Raw genomic sequence first — 16,882 nt, 5'->3', positions numbered from 1 at the left:
GGACCTGGCCCGGCCCGTACTCAGAGCGCTGCTGCAGCCGCCGCCGGGGGGGTCGGAGGCGGTGGCGGCGCCATGGGCGGCCTGGCCTCTGGGGGGGATGTGGAGCCGGGACTGCCGGTCGAGGTGCGCGGCTCCAACGGGGCCTTCTACAAGGTGAGGCGGCGCGCCGGCCGGGGACGCGGTCTTCAGCCCCCTCCCTCCAGCCAGAGCAGGGAAGAGTGGGGCGGGATCGATATTCTGGAGCTAAGCCCTGACCCTTAGAACCTTAGACCCACGCTCCCACCCGCGGCCCTCCTGGGGGGAGACCTCTATAAGTTAACCCCTTCCTCTTATTTTTGGCCCCTCTATTACACCTGCTTTTACCCGCATCTCCGGGATTGAGCATCAGGGCATTATTGTACTTGGTTCAGCTCCCCCCCCAACCCCCCAGAAGAGACCCCATTTACCCAGCGTCTCGTTGACTTTTCTTGTCTCTAGTAGAAGACCTACCTTGGATCTGAATCACGTCTTCCCCACAGTCCAAGCACATGGAGAATTCTCTTTATTCTTCCCTATTACCCCCTTGGGAAGGCCGTCCCATATTAGATCTTTTCATCTTCCTCGGAGAGGCCTCTGCTTACTGGCTCTGGAAGACTCACCCCACTTTCATCTTATATTTCTGTTCCCACCCCAAGGAGATACGGTCAGAATCTGTTTATGACATTTAGTATCTTTGACCTCAGGAACTCTGGGCTGTACCAGTCTAGTTGCCTCATAGCCATAAGGTGGCATCTTTTCTCAAGTCTCTCGCCCCACCCCTTTATTCCAAGACTAGCTGGTTTACTGTTCTACCCAGGGATGGTTTTGTATTTGTCATCTCACTTTGACCTCATACATTTAGATCATTCATACAGTTTCTTCATCTTGAGGAGTGTAAGCTTCATATCCCTGATCTCTAAAAGGGGATCTCACAAGGATTCCCTCTGTTTATCTCCTTCTTAAGGATTTCCACTTCTAGAAGACTTTTTGGCCAACTCGCCCAGTTTGGGAATCCACTAGCCTTTTTTTTTAAAGGAGAAGGAGACTATCTTTAAAAGATCCTTGTTTACTTCAGCTCCCCCGTTGCCCAGGATTGGGTTTTTTAGAACTCCTTTTATTACCACCTTTTAAAGCTGTTCCGAATCTTATTTTTTAGGACATTTTTTTCCCATTTAGGTTAAGCCAGAGGGAGACCCCTCTTGCCTCTCAGGAATTTTTCTTTATGTGACTGTTGTTATTTTGAACCTCTTTGGACTTTATGCCTGGAATTGTCTCAGAGACTTTCCCGATTCCTGTCTTCTCTCATTTTACCCTGAGGAGCAAGAGCAGAGTTATCTTATCATAACATTACTCGTGAGGAGAAGAACCCCCTTTCCTTCACTTCCCCTCAAGCCTTTCCTCCCATAATAGACCTCTCCACCTTCGTGCCCTTGGAAATGACTTTCTCGAACTCCTTCCCTGTGAAATCATATCTTGCTATAACTGGAAAGGGTCTCATATTTGCCCTTGGAGTAGGTTTCTGCCCCAACTTCGATCGATAAGTTCAGTGTAGTCATTTTTGACCCATTCTAAATACCTATTCATTTCTGCCTTACTTCCCTCACCAGATTTCTTTATATTCTTCAGTGCCTGTGGGTACCCACATCTATCTTAACTTAACCTCTCAATATGAGCCTTTAGCTTTTTTTCCTAATATTTCTGTGTAATCCCCAGAAACTACCTATTCCATTACCCAGCTAAGATGGAAGAAGGAAGCTCCCAGCTGATCCCTTCTGTCATTTTTTTCTGCATACTTTCCTAACTCATGGGACTTTTTCTTCTAGCCTCCCTCCATAGCATTTGTTTTCTTTGGCAAACTCTCTTAATTCCTTTCTGATTCTGATAGAGTGCATTTGTCTCTTATATCCTTTCTCCCCAAACTTGCATTACCTTTGTTGAAATACCTTTCCTTATAAGATTTTAGCCTCATTTCCCACAGTATCTTGTCCTTCATCTGGGTCCTTCCCATCCCTAAGAAAAGTGATTCTTAAACTGAGCCTGAGATCAAGATATGATGTTTGCATTTGTTCTAGGAAGCATGGGAGTCAGACACAGCTGGGAAAGATTGGTATCCAGTTCAAATTAGCTGTGTGAGACTGCTGGGAAGGGACATGTTTCCCTTTCCACATATAAATGTCCAACAGAAAATGTGTCTCTGGATCTTTCTCTTTTCTCCTGTGGGCTATGGCAGTGATAGACTTGATTGAGGGAATTGGGGCTAGGATGCTTTGAATCAGAGAATAGAGTTTGGACTTGAGCTGAAAGCCAGGTAATGTGGATTTTGTGTCCTGGCCACTTTAGCATTTTCTGCCCCATGCCTCAGTTGAAAACAACAGTAAATCCTTAAATTCAGACTAATCTTTCTTCAACGTTCAGTGCCATATAGATACTTACCCAATCTGTCCTTGCTGCTGATTTAATATTCATGACTCAGCAAACTTCAATGTGGTTCAAGGAGTGTTTACATTGCTTCTAGAACTATAAATTTGGGAAGGTTCCTTTCATCCCTCTCAGAATTGGGTCCTAGTGTTGTTGATCTTCTTCCAGGATAGAACTGCAAATGTCAGATCTGGGATCTAAGTTATCTTTTAGCAATCCCATCAGCTCTTCCTTTTCTGTCAGAACTTAAATGTGTTTTGTTCTTTAAGCGGTGCTCTCCCAAATGAAATATCTGTTCACCTTCCAGGGCACAGTCATCCAACTTTCCAGACCTTACCTGGATATCCCAATTCCAATTCCTTTTTAAGGAATATGGCATCCTCACCTTCAACACGTGATTTTTATCCAGACCCTTCCTGATTTTCTTCTAGAACTCCCTCCTTTATTTTGAGAACCCAGGACTAGAAGATAGGTTGAAGGTGGGACCTAATTTTGTATCTTATAATTTAAGGAAAGTGAAGTACTTAGGAACCTAGGGCTCTCACTTCCTCTGTCCAGTCCTAGGCTCTATAAGCCAAAGCTCCATATGCCCTGGCCATTGAATTGAATTGAGTTATCCTTTGGATGTAGGTAGCCTTCTAGAGATTCACTCAACTGCTCTTGCCCTCCTCTGCTTATCTTCTCAGTGAGCATGGACTGAGCAGAACTAGGAGCTCACTTTATGCCACTGGTATTTTTGGAGGAAAAAAACTGGGGTAATGTGGGTGGAATTAAGGAGCAGAGACTGACTTGGAATATGAAGTTGAGGAAAAAGCTTGTTTTGGAGAATCTTTGAAGGAAAAGGACCCTAGAAGTATAAGAATGAGTGACAGTTTAGTTGAAATGCTGAGTTATGTGAGGGAAAACTCCATTCTGAGCTTTGCATTTCTGCCTTGGGATCATGGTAGCTGGAAAAACCAGGGTAATGTTGCTACCTCTGCCTCAGGGCCAACCCTGACATGTTGGAGGAGAATTGGATTAGAGCTTTAGACATATCCTTTGTGAATGAGTGTATCTAGGAGTGGGAATCTCTTCACAAAAGAAGCAGGCAAGTGCTTCTCTTCCACTATGTTTTATCTCATCCCTGAAATGTTTTGAAAATAGCTAACTCTCTCTTGATAAACTATTTCTAAAGCTTAGAGATAGACATTTTGGATAAAGAATTGGATAAAGTCAGCTGAAGAGGCTAGATGAAATGTTTAGAGAAATCCTTATAAAGGAAGAAAAGAGGAGGACACCTAAAAAGGAGCTAAGGAAAAAAGAAGAAAAAAAAAAAAAAAGGAGCTAAGGGAAGAACCCAAAAGGGAAGAGAGGGATTTGGGCAAATAGAAGATGTGAGTGGAGAAGAGTAGGAATGGGTATTGATGGAGCTGAATGAAGAGCGGAAAAAATATTACTGAAGAAGGGAATGGCAGAGAAGGCTGAAGCATGGGTAAGTCAGAGGCTAGGCAGTACCAGGAGGACTAATGCCTTGGGCAGAAGTAAAGCTCTAAGTAGTAAGACTCCATAACAAGATCCCTTCCCGAAAGAAGAGAAAGATGGCTGGTATCAAGAGTGACATTTTAGGTTTAGATTTAAGGAAAAAACAGTGTATTAAGTGTTTATGATTGATCAGTTCTCTGAGGTGGGAGTGACACAAGTGTACATTTTTGGTGTTTTCTCTCCCAAACTCATATTTTGTTCCTACCTGCAAAGCTCAGGAATAGTTCTTCGTATATTAGCTTTTGGAAACCCCTGATTTTTTAAAAAAAATCTAATGAGGCATAATTGACATACAATGAAGTACACCTATTTAAAGCATACAATTTGTTAAGATTTGACATATATATAAAACAAACCATCACCACAATTTCTATCAATCCCAAAAGTCTTCCACCAACCACCAATGCCTTTTGTCATTATGCATTAGTTTGCATTTTCTGATTTTTGACAGAAGCGAAAAGGCAATTCAGTAGAGGAAGGATAGTCTTTCAACACATTGTGCTCAAAGAACTGCACATTCATAGGTTAAAAATGAAGTTTGGGGCTTCCCTGGTGGCGCAGTGGTTGCGAGTCCGCCTGCCGATGCAGGGGACATGGGTTTGTGCCCCAGTCCGGGAAGATCCCACATGCCGCAGAGAGGCTGGGCCCGTGGGCCATGGCCGCTGGGCCTGCGCGTCCAGAGCCTGTTGTCCGCAGCGGGAGATGGGCACAAACGGGGGGGGGCCCGCGTACGGAAAAAAAAAAAAAAAAAAAAAAGTTTGATTGTATCTGGCACCATATACAGAATTTAACTCAAAATGGATCATTGACCTAAATGTAAAATAAAAACTATAAAACGCTAGACAAAGACATTAGGTAAAGATTTCTTAGATATAAAACCAAAAGCTCAGATACAGAACAAGTTGAAAAATTGGACTTTATCAAAATTAGCAATCCCTAATTTTGAGTATGTGAAAAACAGGAGAGAAGGTAGGAAAATTGGGAGCACAGGATTGAACGCATAGCTTTGGCTTGCTCAGTGAAGACATAGAAAATAGGTGGGGAATTCCCTGGCAGTCCAGTGGGTAGGGCTCAGAGCTTTCACTGCCATGACCAAAAAAAGAGAAAATAGGAGGTAGACCAGCGATTCCAGCTATTCAGTCATCCCTGTTCCTCTCCCTTGTCTTCATCTCAAGTTTGGGGTCTTCTACAAATTTTATTACTCTTTTCAAATTCTTAGCAGTGTCCTAGTCTAGCATTTAGAAATCTCACATCTTTTATTTATTTATTGGGCCGCACCGCTCAGCTCGCAGGATTGCAGGATCGTAGTTCCTGACCAGGGGTTGAACCCTGGCCCATGGCAGTGAAAGTCCTAACCACTGGACCATCAGGGAATTCCCTCACATCTTTTATTTTATTTTATTTTATTTTATTTTTATTTTTATTTTTTGGGGTACGCGGGCCTCTCACTGTTGTGGCCTCTCCCGTTGCGGAGCACAGGCTCTGGACGCGCAGGCTCAGCGGCCATGGCTCACGGGCCCAGCCGCTCTGCGGCATGTGGGATCTTCCCGGACCAGGGCACGAACCCATGTCGCATGCATCGGCAGGCGGACTCTCAACCACTGCGCCACCAGGGAAGCCCCCTCACATCTTTTAAATCCTAATTTTTCTGTCCGTAAATTGTGTTTGTTTCTAATTTCTCCAGTGTTCTGATTATTTTCTTACGACCCAGGCATCAAGGCACCAAGTTCGCTCAGGCCTCTTGCTGTATTAGGAGCTAGACCCTTTCTCTCTTGGCAGATCCTGATGTCCTCTAGGTGTTCCAGGACAACCTCACACTGTCTCATGGGATATTCTTAGCTTTGCTGAATGTTGTTGGTATTTTAATTGAACTCTGGCAAGCTGCTCAGCACTGCATGAGGCAGACAGATAGGGATACCTCTGTGGGAGCCGTAGGAGACCACTAGTTTCCCAGCTGTTCTGATGCAGGTGATGTTTCTCCCTTCTACTTAATTTCTAGCTTATCTTATTTCTGGATATTGCAACATTTCTTTCCCTGCCAGTATTGTTTCCTTTCTTGCTACCTCAACATTCGTATTCCTTCACCAATACAGCTTTTTCTAGCCCTGTTTTTAGATTGCTTGTGTCCCCATCTAAAACTCTAGTTTTAAAAAAAGGAGTTTCTTGGTGGCCCAGTGGTTAGGCCCTCTTGGCTTTCACTGCTGTGGCCCCGGGTTCAAGTCCCTGGTTGGGGAACTGAGATCCTGCAAGCCACAAGGCGCGGGCAAAAAAAAAAGAAAAGAAAAGCAAACAAAAAAACTAGTTTAAGGCCCTCTAAAACTGTCTGTTCCCTTGATGGCTGAGGTGGTAGTTGATTGTCTTTTTTTTTTTTTTTTTTACTTTGTTCTAAAATCCATTCTAGGGCTTTGTGAAGGATGTCCATGAAGACTCTGTCACCATCTTCTTTGAAAACAAGTAAGACCTTGGGAATAGAGAATCCAGCATACTAGGTCCTAGCAGGAGAGTGGAGAAGAGGGGGCGGCTGAGTCCCATGAGGCGTGTATAATAGGTGGGGGAGAGCCAAGGGTTTGGGTGGGCAACTTATATGGATCCCAGGAGAGGAAATGGTGAGAGTGGGGGTCATTTGACTCCATATTTAGATTCTAGCAAGAGATGGAAAGCACCACTATGGAGCAGGGCCTGGAGTTTAACTTGTAATCACCAGGGAAGGTGGAAAATGCCCAGTGGAGGAAGAGACGGGCAGCCACACTCGCCTGAATGCTTTCATATCACTGTTTTCCCTCGCAGCTGGCAGAGTGAGAGGCAGATTCCTTTTGGGGATGTCCGGCTACCACCTCCAGCTGACTATAATAAGGAGATCACAGAAGGGGATGAAGTGGAGGTAAGGGCCTTGGAGTCCACCTTTTCTAAATGTCCCTTTTCCCAGGATTCTGCATCTCCCTTACCCTGATACCAGTACCCTAGGCTCCTCACTGGTTGGTTCACGCTCCTTCCTCCATCCAGCTAGGCAGCCTGTGGAAGAGTGAAATACAGCAGTTTTCTGTCCATCATTGCTGTGATCAGTCAAGCTCTCAGGGAGCTTCCTGTTTTCAGGGGATTCACTTTTCTTCCATTTATGATAACAGCATCTAAAATCAAGTGTACTCTGATTTTAATTAGCAGCTCCTTCCTCTAGATTCCTTTATCTTAGTTTAGGATGCCTCCCAAGTGTCTTAATGCTCATTCCATTCTTGATGTTTTTGGATGGTCCTCAATATCTCTTTTATTTTCAACTTCTCTTCAGGTTTATTCTCGAGCCAATGAGCAAGAACCTTGTGGCTGGTGGCTGGCCCGGGTGCGGATGATGAAGGGAGATGTGAGTGATTGTCAAGGCCTTTGGAGAACTGCTGAAACACATATTTTAGTCAGAGAAAGGTGGGAGATAGAAACTCAGGTCATCCACAGCTTCTCCTTTCTTTCCTTCTGCCAGTTCTATGTCATTGAATATGCTGCCTGTGATGCCACTTACAATGAGATTGTCACCCTGGAACGGCTTCGGCCAGTTAATCCCAATCCCCTTGCAACCAAAGGCAGCTTCTTCAAGGTTACCATGGCTGTGCCTGAGGATCTGAGAGAGGCGTGAGTGTTTGGGATGTCGGGAGTGAGGGGCCCTCTTTATGGTCCTCATCTCTGCCCTTGTTTGTCCCAGCCCCTGCTCCCAGTTTCAGTGTTCTGTGTTCCCTAGGCCCTCTAGAGTCCCTTTTGCTCCCAGTTCCTCTGTTTCCTCATCCCTGTTCTTTTACTGCAGTCCTTATTTTTCTCAGTCCCTCTCTCTCTCCCCTTCAACTGTACTCTACACTCTGCCCTCTGAGCACTGTTCTCTTTCTCTGCAGCTGCTCCAATGAAAACGTCCATAAAGAGTTCAAGAAAGCGTTGGGAGCAAACTGCATCTTTCTCAACATCACAAATAGTGAGCTCTTCATTCTGGTGAGTTTATTCTGCCTGAATTTCACCTAAGCCCTTTTCCCCTTTTAACTCCTTTGCAAGAAGAGAAGAGCTAAAATGTGCTTATATTTATTTGTCAGAGAGGACTTTATTGCTCCTGACCTCTGTGGACCCAGGTTAGCCCTACCTTTCCTTAGTCTTTCTCATGTATGACCTTAATTTTTTTTTCAACCTGACCATCGTATTGCAGTTTGGGCTGGGTACCCTTCCTTGCATATTTGGACTCTCAAAAGCAGACAGTGTGATTCTCACCTGCGCTTGCTACTTAAAATCACTTCCCTTAAGCACCCAGTTAGTAGGCCCTTGTGAGACTGACAGTGATTTCTCCTGTTCCTCAACTTTGTTTCTTAACTCCCACCCTTTTCCAGTGACTCAGGCATCCTGATTCCCAGTTCCTGGATCTCCTCTAAAATGTAGTCAGTCAGTTTTAATGACTTTTCCATTGGTTTCTTTGCAGTCAACCACAGAAGCCCCTGTGAAGCGAGCATCCCTGCTGGGTGATATGCATTTCCGAAGCCTGCGCACCAAACTGCTACTTATGTCCCGCAATGAAGAAGCTACCAAGCACCTCGAGGTAAGTCTTGGCTTCAGTTTTTACTGCTGATTGGTATTGTCCTTCTCCCCTCCCACCCCATCCTCCACCCATGCTCTTGTGAACAGACATTAAGGTCTTTCTGGGCCATTAAACCTGGCTCTGCTATTTTATCTCAGACTCCTCCAGATGGCAGAGCTCCATCATGTTTTAGTACAAGCTTTTTTTCTTTTTTTTCAAAGGGACCCTTAGACCAAGTGAAATTTTACTTGAAAGCACAATGCATAAAACAGATCAATCAAAACAGGGTCTAAAAGTGCAAGAGGGTGTGGCTCTTACCTCCACTGGTTGCCCCCAAATTACCTCTGAGGACCAGACTGCTTTGTGGGATATGTTTGGGAACCATTTGTACACTGGAAAGACCACTGGACTTGGAATCAATGCTAAGTCTTGCTTTGTCAAATAATTTGATTTCAGTGAGCTTTTTCTTCTTTAGCTGTGACAATGGGGTAGTCGAATGTGAGTGTTTCTACAGGGTCTTTTTGTGTTCTGACATCTTATGATGGTCAGATTCTCTTAGGATTATACCATCCTAAATGAGGATGGTATATATACACGTGCTTGCATGCACGTGTATGTGTGTATTTGAACATCTGTTTCCTTTTTATCAAGTGAACTGATCTTTTCGGGAGCCTTTGAAAATTCTGGACCATGGTAATCTTTACTTCTCCAGGGATGCTACTCAGGGCACTGCCAGAACCTTTCCCTTTTCCTGCCCTTGTACTCAGGTATCCCTCTAAGGACTGGTTGAGAAATGAAGTGGTAGCATGGTGTACTATAACCTCTTTTTATGCTTTTCTCAACCTGTTGCTTTCTGTTCAACTTTTCATGTTTTATTTTGGGAGTTGATATTGGTTTGGTTAAGGTAAATAGTTCCTTACACTTGCATTTACCTTGTGAAAAGTCCTTTCTTTCATACCAACTTTATTTAACCCTCTTGTTAGTCTGGGAATAGGGTAGGTCAGGTGTAATCATTTAGCAGATGACAGAACAGAGGCACAGAGAGTATGTTTTGCTTGGGATCACACAACCAGATAGTGTTATAGCCAAATCCGGATCTTTGATGGATCTCAGCCCAGATTCGGCCATCATTACCTCCCCTCCCCACCAAGCCATTGGTATTGGGAAGGTAGGAGTGGAATGAAAAGTTCCTGAATTCTTCACAGGTCCTGGTGGTCAGTGGACTCCCAGGTAGTTCTGGCTTTCTTTCATACAGTCTTTTCTCATTTAAGTTATGCAAAGCATCAGGTATCTGGGACAGGTGTTCTGAGATTTCTCCATGATTCCTATAGTCCAGTGGTCCAGTGCCTTTTTTTTTTTTCAGACAAGTAAGCAGCTGGCGGCAGCTTTCCAAGAGGAGTTCACAGTGCGAGAGGACCTGATGGGACTAGCAATTGGGACTCATGGTGCCAACATCCAGCAGGCCCGAAAAGTACCTGGGGTGACTGCCATCGAATTGGGTGAAGAGACCTGCACTTTCCGCATCTATGGGGAGGTCAGCAAAAGACAGCTGTTGTCTAGGTCCCTTAGGGGATAGAGAGAAGAGAGTGTGAAACAGAAAGGAAGCCTGTCGTGTTGACCTCCCTCCCTGACTTCGGTGGCACCACATTTTCTCAAAGACAGAGAGTGGCAGGAAGATCACTGTTTGAGATCCAGGTGTTCTGTTTTATTAATGACTCCCCACTCCTCTTCTTTTAGACTCCCGAGGCGTGCCGACAGGCCCGGAGCTACCTTGAGTTTTCTGAGGACTCCGTGCAAGTGCCCAGGAACCTGGTTGGTGAGTTGGGGATGAGTATGTGTATAAGAGAATACAGCTGGGGACCAGATGTGAGATGCTCTAAAGTGATTCTGGCTTGGCACCTCCCTGTGAACTTCCAGTTTCACAAGGACAGAGCAAACAGTCTGTAGTAGGAGCGATAAAAATGGGAGAACAGATTTCTAGGGATTGTGATATTTTGTCCTGTGAAAACACACCAGAAGCTTAGAAGCAAGAGAACCATTAAACGGAATCCTTATGTAGCAGCTGGAAAACTGTTTATCTTGTCTGTTTTTACTCTTCTTTCTTTCCTTTTTTTTTTTTTTTCTTTCTTTCCTTTGAAAAAAAAAAGGCCTAATTCCTCCTTTACCCATTCAGGCAAAGTGATTGGAAAGAACGGGAAAGTGATCCAGGAGATTGTGGATAAATCTGGTGTGGTGAGGGTTCGAGTAGAAGGTGATAATGACAAGAAGAACCCCAGGGAGGAGGTATGGGGCAGCTAACACCTAGAGATTGGTTGCCAGAAGTAGATGGGATTATTCTCCAAGCCATTCCCTTGAGAGATGGGATTTCTAGGGGTTGGGGCTTGGGAACTTTGGTTTTTCCTGGTAGATGTACAGCCCAGAAAGATCCCATTTGGGTGGGCTTCTGTAGGAGACAGGGTGGACTTAAAACTTCATTTGAGTCTCTTTCTAATCCATCTGTCCTTTCCTCTGCTCTCCAGGGAATGGTTCCCTTCATATTTGTTGGCACCCGAGAGAATATCAGCAATGCTCAGGCTCTGCTGGAGTATCACCTCTCCTACCTGCAGGTATCCAAGCCAGAAGCCTGGGAGAGGAGAGATCCATGTATACAAGGGGACTAAGGATACTGGTGGATAAAGTTAAAAGTGGTGGTTCCCAGTTTGTATCTCTGAGTAGAATAGAAACCATTAGGTGGAAAATTGGGGCTGTGGAGTTGGAGCCCAGAATTTTCCCTGTTTTAAGCCTTCTTGCATTCCTGAGAGTTCAGATCCATAGGGACAGTCAGGGCAGAGAAGCAGGAAAAAGAGACTGTTCATTGATCTTATACTTATTCCTCCTTCCTTGTTTTTCTCCATCTTCTCCCCAACCAGGAGGTGGAGCAGCTTCGCTTGGAGAGGTTGCAAATTGATGAACAGCTTCGGCAGATTGGGCTGGGCTTTCGCCCTCCTGGGAGTGGGCGGGGCAGCGGTGGCAGCGACAAGGCTGGCTACACCACCGATGAGAGCTCCTCCTCCTCCCTCCACACCACACGAACCTATGGGGGCAGCTACGGGGGCCGGGGCCGGGGCCGGAGGCCAGGCGGTCCTGCCTGTGGTGAGAGGGAGGCGAGCAGTGGTGGGGTGTGTGGGAGGCAGAAGTCTGGGTGGAAGTTTGAGGAAAGGGTGATGGAGAAGATGAAGAAGTGGTTGGCTGGGGGACTTAGGAGTGAGAGCGAGAGTCTTCCAGCCTGGGGACTGGGATGGATCCTGGGGTAGGGTGAGTGACCCTGTTTGAACCCTACTGTGTTCTTCAGGCCCCATCTCAGACCTATCCACAGCTTCTGAGACTGAGTCAGAGAAGAGGGAAGAGCCCAACCGAGCTGGGCCTGGTGACCGGGATCCCCCGACCCGGGGGGAAGAAAGTCGGAGGCGGCCGATTGGGGGCCGGGGTAGGGGACCCCCACCTGCCCCCCGGCCCACCTCAAGATACAACTCTTCATCAATTAGCTCAGGTACCAGAAGCAGACAGCTAGGTTCACGAATGTGGGCCAAAAGGAAAGATGATGGACACCTCACTCCCAACTCCTCTTTTTCCTCTAACCAGTGCTGAAGGACCCAGACAGTAATCCCTACAGCCTACTGGACACATCCGAACCAGAGCCCCCAGTTGATTCAGAGCCTGGGGAACCCCCCCCAGCAAGTGCCAGGCGCCGCCGTTCCCGCCGCCGTCGCACGGATGAAGACAGGACTGTCATGGATGGAGGCCTGGAATCTGACGGGCCCAGCATGACAGAGAATGGCCTGGGTAAGGGGTGTACCTGGATCTGAAAAATCAGAACTGGGCAAGAATTGAGGGATGGGAGATTGATGCACAGCTCGCATTTTCCCCTGCCCCACAGAAGATGAGTCAAGACCCCAGCGTCGTAATCGGAGCCGCCGCCGCCGTAACCGTGGTAACCGGACTGATGGTTCGATCAGTGGAGACCGTCAGCCAGGTCAGCTCACACAGGATGGCAGCAGACTTCCTCAGAGAACAGGATGCCTCCTATCCTGTGAAAGCTAGGGGTTGGGGTTCAGTGGGTGTCTAGGGGCTGGGTACCTGGGTTCCTTCTGAAACTTTTGGTCCTCTGCCTTCCCCAGTGACTGTGGCTGACTATATCTCCCGAGCAAAGTCTCAGAGCCGCCAGCGGCCACCCCTGGAACGCACTAAACCTTCAGAGGATTCTCTTTCAGGACAGAAGGTAGGCAAGCAAGATAGAGTTTACCCCACCTCCTTTTTTGTTGTTCTGGGGTAGGGGCACAAGAAAACTCCCAAAGAACCCCTCATTAAATTGCAGAGAAGGCGCGTCTGATGGAGTTCAGACTGCATTTAGAATAGTGAAAAGTTTGAGTAGAAGAGAATTTGGTTCATATTTTCTGGATCCCAGTAAAAGTGACTACAGGGGACCAGCCTGGAGGTACCTGGAGCATTTAGGTGGTAGGGAATGGCATTACCTGAATTTCTACTGACCTTTTTCTTTCCTTCCTCTCCATTTTCTTTCCCACTCCCCCCTCAGGGTGACTCTGTCAGCAAGCTTCCTAAGGGCCCCTCAGAGAATGGGGAGCTCTCTGCCCCCCTGGAGTTGGGTAGTTTGGTGAATGGGGTTTCATAAACCCTCCAGCCCGCATCCCTCCTTTCTCCATCTCGCTTGCTGCCCAACACCATGGCCCTCACAGGCCCAACTGACCTGCGCTGGAGCTGCTCTTATCTAGGGGGGCGGGGGGTGGCACAGCAGCTTGGGTCCCCCCCCAGCCTCCAGGAGCTAGTGGAGGGGTGTGTAACAGGGTCATACCCCCCTCCCTCTTGTCCACCCTACCCCCAGGGTGAGGGGAGCCTCTCTCCTTCCCCATCAGACTGGATGTGCCTTTATCCTCTAATGCCCCAATCTCTCTCTGAACACCCCCATTCTCCGCCTGTTGGTGCGGGGTGCTCCTTGACCCACCCAGATTGGACAGTTCAGGGGGGCTCCCCTGCTATCCCTCCTCCCGTCCTGTACCCCCCATTTCTGGGGCCTCATCACTGTGGAAGACGGGGATAGTAAGGGTATAAGTGGGTGGGAGGCATGGGGAAGGTTTTGGAGTAGAACCAGGGGTGTGTATGAAGGGGGGTGACAAGGTCCCCCAGGGGAGGGGGGACCAACCTTGTCTGGTGGATGAGAAGGCGTATTTATTTTTCACTGTACAGTATTTAAAAAGAGAATAAAAAAATCCAAATGGCCCTCTGGTTCCTGCACCTTCCTTATGCCCAGTTTGGTCCATCTGTTTGTGTAGGACTGACCTGCCTTGACCCTTGTTTTCCTGTATCTCCACACCTAGCTTCTCTGGCATTCCAAAGTTGGTCTACTTCTGGGAATTTCTGACATTCCTAAATTCTCCAGGCCCAGGTACCCTCCTGGTCCAGAGGAGAGTGGCTTGTGCCTTGCTGCCTCTCCCCTCCCCCAGGTTTGCTGGTAGAGGGAGCTGGGCCACTCCTATACCCTGAGTCACAGCGGGCTAGGTAGGGCTACTCAGAGCTGGAGCTGTTCCTGCTAAGAGCTGAGAGCCAAGGCAGGCTGCTTAATCCGATTACCTGAGGCCTGGGGCTTGGGCTGGGCCTTGGGCAGAGTGGGGAGCAGGGTTCCCTCAAGACAGCCTCTGGGACCTAGGTGTCCAGCCCTCATTCCTGCTGGTTCTGTGCCCTGGATCCAGGCTTTTTCTCCAGCATCCACATCACTGACCTCGCAGCCTTAGGGGTCATCCTGGGCTTCCTTGCTCCCTGCCTCCCAACTCTGAGGATTAGAAATAAAACATGCAGTGGAGAAACCTAGGTTTGGGGGCTATAGTGGGGAGGGGTTAAATTTTCTCACCTGGAAAGGGGTTGAATCACCACCCAAGCACCTCAGGAAACAAAAATGGCCTGCCTACCTCCTGACTGCCAGACTTTTTTGCCCCGGGCCAGGTTAGGGGGTTGAGGAGCAGGAGGCACCAGAAAAGAGTTTGGTTTGGATTGGGGGGTTGGGTGTCCTCACCTCCCTCCCAGCACAACTCTGAGCCTGAGGGCTTTTGATCACCAGATGCCTGATCCGTTGTGCAAAGGCATTGACTTTAAATTGCCAGTGCTTAAGAAGGGAGGGGTAGCTGTTCAGAGCCACTGGGGCTGGAAGGCCTGACTTGGGTCTTGGGTGGGGAGGAGGCGTGGTCCCCTGGGGGGGGAGTGTTGGGGGCTGGGAAGAACAGGACACCTGGTTGGCCTAAGGGAGGGGGGAGGTTGGCGCCCTTCAGGAGGCGCGGTCGGCTGGGAGGGAGTAGGGAGGAGTCAGTCGTTAAAAGCAGTTCCCGGGCCTGGCGCACCCGGCAGCCACAGACGCTGAGGCCAGGTGAGAGAGGGCTGTGGCACTCGGGCTGTGCCTCCTGGCAGCTGCGGGACCCCAGAGCGCGAAGTTTTACCGCCTTCACCGAAGCCCGGGCCGGTGGCCGGCAGCTAGTAGGGGGAGCGAGGCAGGGTCGGGGACCCCGCGGCCACAAGGAAAGAGCACAGCCTATCCAAGACTGGGTACCGGACAGCGGATTTTGCGCTTGACTCCCCAAACGTGCCGGATTGATTGGTGGCAGGGGCTCCATTATAAGGACTCTGAACTTGGGGACGATATATATACCTTTTAAGGACACGAGTCTCTCTGTAACGACTCCGGACTAGGAAGGCACTTCCATTTTAAGGATACCGGGTTTGGGGAATCAACGTTTCACTTTGGAGGGGAGGGCGTGTAAGACGCCCTCTTAAGGCTTCCCTTCACCCCCGATGGCGCTACCCAGCTCCTCACAGGCCTGGAGGCTGGAACCTCCCACTCCCACAGCCCCTAACTCCTCGTCCTCGGGCTCCCAGGAGCGGGAGGGCGCCGGGAGCCCAGTGGTCTCCGGGGGGCTTCCCTTGGAGAAGGTGAAACGGCCCATGAACGCGTTCATGGTGTGGAGCTCCGCCCAGCGCCGCCAGATGGCGCAGCAGAACCCAAAGATGCACAACTCGGAGATCTCCAAGCGTCTGGGCGCGCAGTGGAAGCTGCTGGGCGAGGACGAGAAGCGGCCCTTCGTGGAAGAAGCTAAGCGGCTCCGGGCCCGGCACCTGCGCGACTACCCCGACTACAAGTACCGGCCCCGGCGCAAGACCAAGAGCGCGGGCGCCGGGTCGCCCCACTTCGGCCAGGGAAGCGGCGGCGTGGCTGGCGGCGGGCCTGTCTGGGGGCCCGGGTACACGACCACCCAGGGGAGCAGAGGCTTTGGGTACCAGCCCCCCAACTACTCGACAGCCTACCTGCCTGGCGGTTACGGGTGAGTGCCCGGGGAGCGGAATGAGGACGTGCCCCCCGCCTGCAGCCTGGGTGGGGGCGGATACCAGAGGGCCTGGCTGGCAGGGGCCCCGAGCCCACCCAAGAAGGAGACACACCCGGAGAAGTTTGGGGGGCGCTCCGTGAAGGGTGGGAGAGTTCCGGGGAGCCAGGGTGTTTCTAGAGGACGTTTCCATCATAGTCTGTTGGTGGTGGCACCGCAGGAGCAGACCACAGTGCCCTGGATGTGATCGTGTTCTAGTTACCAGAATTTCCCGTTTCCCACCCCCGATTCTGGCCCTCGTGTGACCCAGCTTCCTCTCCCAGCCCTCGGGGCAAGGACAGGCCAAGCCCAGCTCTACCCCTTCCTGGCCTGCCGCCCCAAAAGAGGAAAACAGGCGCGCAGCACGCAAGCTCGCTCTTGAGCGTGCCCCAACACGGCTGCGGCGGCGCTGCTCTAAGCCGTCCTGGGGTCCGGTTCCAGCGATGGGTAGGTGGGTGACAAGTTATACTTGTCTGCACAGAGCTGCTCAGAACCACCCCCACATGCGAGCTGGGGACCCTCCTCGGCACCTCCAACTCAGGGGACCAAGTGCCTTCTAACCCCGGTGTTTCTCTTTGCAGCTCTTCCCACTGTAAACCGGAAGCCTCCTCGCCGTGCTCTCTCCCTCAGAGTAACCCAAGGTTCCAGGGGGAGCTGCTCCCCCCTTACAGCCCCTACCCACCCCCAGGCTCTCCCACTCTGTACAACCCTCCCCTCCCAGGGGCCCCCATGCCCCTAACCCACCTCTAACCCTCATGGACATGGACCTCCCAGAGAGGTTTCCATCCTCCTTTTCTACCCAGAAACACCCCAAATACCACCACCACCACCACCATTCCCAGGCTGCAAACCCTGTTCTAGAACTGTGTTGGACCACAGTTCAGAGGAGGCGGGCAGTACCCCCCAAAGCCCTGAAAGCCAATGGGAACAAAACAAGAGGTTTTTTTTTTTTTTTTTTTTTTGGGTGAAAAATGTTTTTTACGTTTTT

General features: G+C 49.3%; 2 protein-coding genes across 5 annotated transcripts in view; both read left to right on the top strand.

Moving 5' to 3' along the window:
- FXR2 (FMR1 autosomal homolog 2) overlaps positions 1 to 13,768 on the top strand; it is a 22,037-nt gene extending 8,269 nt beyond the window's left edge. For 2 of the 4 annotated variants that reach the window (XM_024748389.1, XM_024748390.1), the window contains exons 2-17: positions 6,359 to 6,411; positions 6,745 to 6,838; positions 7,241 to 7,312; positions 7,427 to 7,575; positions 7,830 to 7,923; positions 8,399 to 8,515; positions 9,858 to 10,028; positions 10,232 to 10,310; positions 10,668 to 10,777; positions 11,014 to 11,100; positions 11,404 to 11,626; positions 11,826 to 12,023; positions 12,116 to 12,316; positions 12,411 to 12,506; positions 12,652 to 12,752; positions 13,068 to 13,768. In XM_024748389.1, coding sequence (XP_024604157.1) covers positions 6,359 to 6,411; positions 6,745 to 6,838; positions 7,241 to 7,312; positions 7,427 to 7,575; positions 7,830 to 7,923; positions 8,399 to 8,515; positions 9,858 to 10,028; positions 10,232 to 10,310; positions 10,668 to 10,777; positions 11,014 to 11,100; positions 11,404 to 11,626; positions 11,826 to 12,023; positions 12,116 to 12,316; positions 12,411 to 12,506; positions 12,652 to 12,752; positions 13,068 to 13,163 — 1,941 coding nt within the window. In that variant the 3' untranslated portion in view covers positions 13,164 to 13,768. Of the gene's footprint in view, positions 1 to 6; positions 154 to 473; positions 3,908 to 6,358; positions 6,412 to 6,744; positions 6,839 to 7,240; positions 7,313 to 7,426; positions 7,576 to 7,829; positions 7,924 to 8,398; positions 8,516 to 9,857; positions 10,029 to 10,231; positions 10,311 to 10,667; positions 10,778 to 11,013; positions 11,101 to 11,403; positions 11,627 to 11,825; positions 12,024 to 12,115; positions 12,317 to 12,410; positions 12,507 to 12,651; positions 12,753 to 13,067 lie in introns of those variants that run through there. The other 2 variants (XM_024748387.1, XM_024748388.1) reach the window with 2 other exon arrangements.
- Positions 13,769 to 15,064: 1,296 nt separating this feature from the next.
- SOX15 (SRY-box transcription factor 15) lies at positions 15,065 to 16,876 on the top strand. Its single transcript, XM_024748394.1, has 2 exons — positions 15,065 to 15,855; positions 16,476 to 16,876. Exons 1-2 carry the CDS (start codon positions 15,329 to 15,331, stop codon positions 16,642 to 16,644), a joined length of 696 nt encoding a protein of 231 aa, XP_024604162.1. The 5' UTR covers positions 15,065 to 15,328; the 3' UTR covers positions 16,645 to 16,876.
- Positions 16,877 to 16,882: the final 6 nt, after the last annotated feature.

This window comes from Neophocaena asiaeorientalis, unplaced genomic scaffold, assembly GCF_003031525.2.
Source record: "Neophocaena asiaeorientalis asiaeorientalis breed wild unplaced genomic scaffold, Neophocaena_asiaeorientalis_V1.1 scaffold543, whole genome shotgun sequence".
Taxonomy (NCBI): Eukaryota; Metazoa; Chordata; class Mammalia; order Artiodactyla; family Phocoenidae; genus Neophocaena; species Neophocaena asiaeorientalis.
Note: the sequence above shows the minus strand (reverse complement) of the source record. Positions and strands in the feature narration are given on the sequence as shown.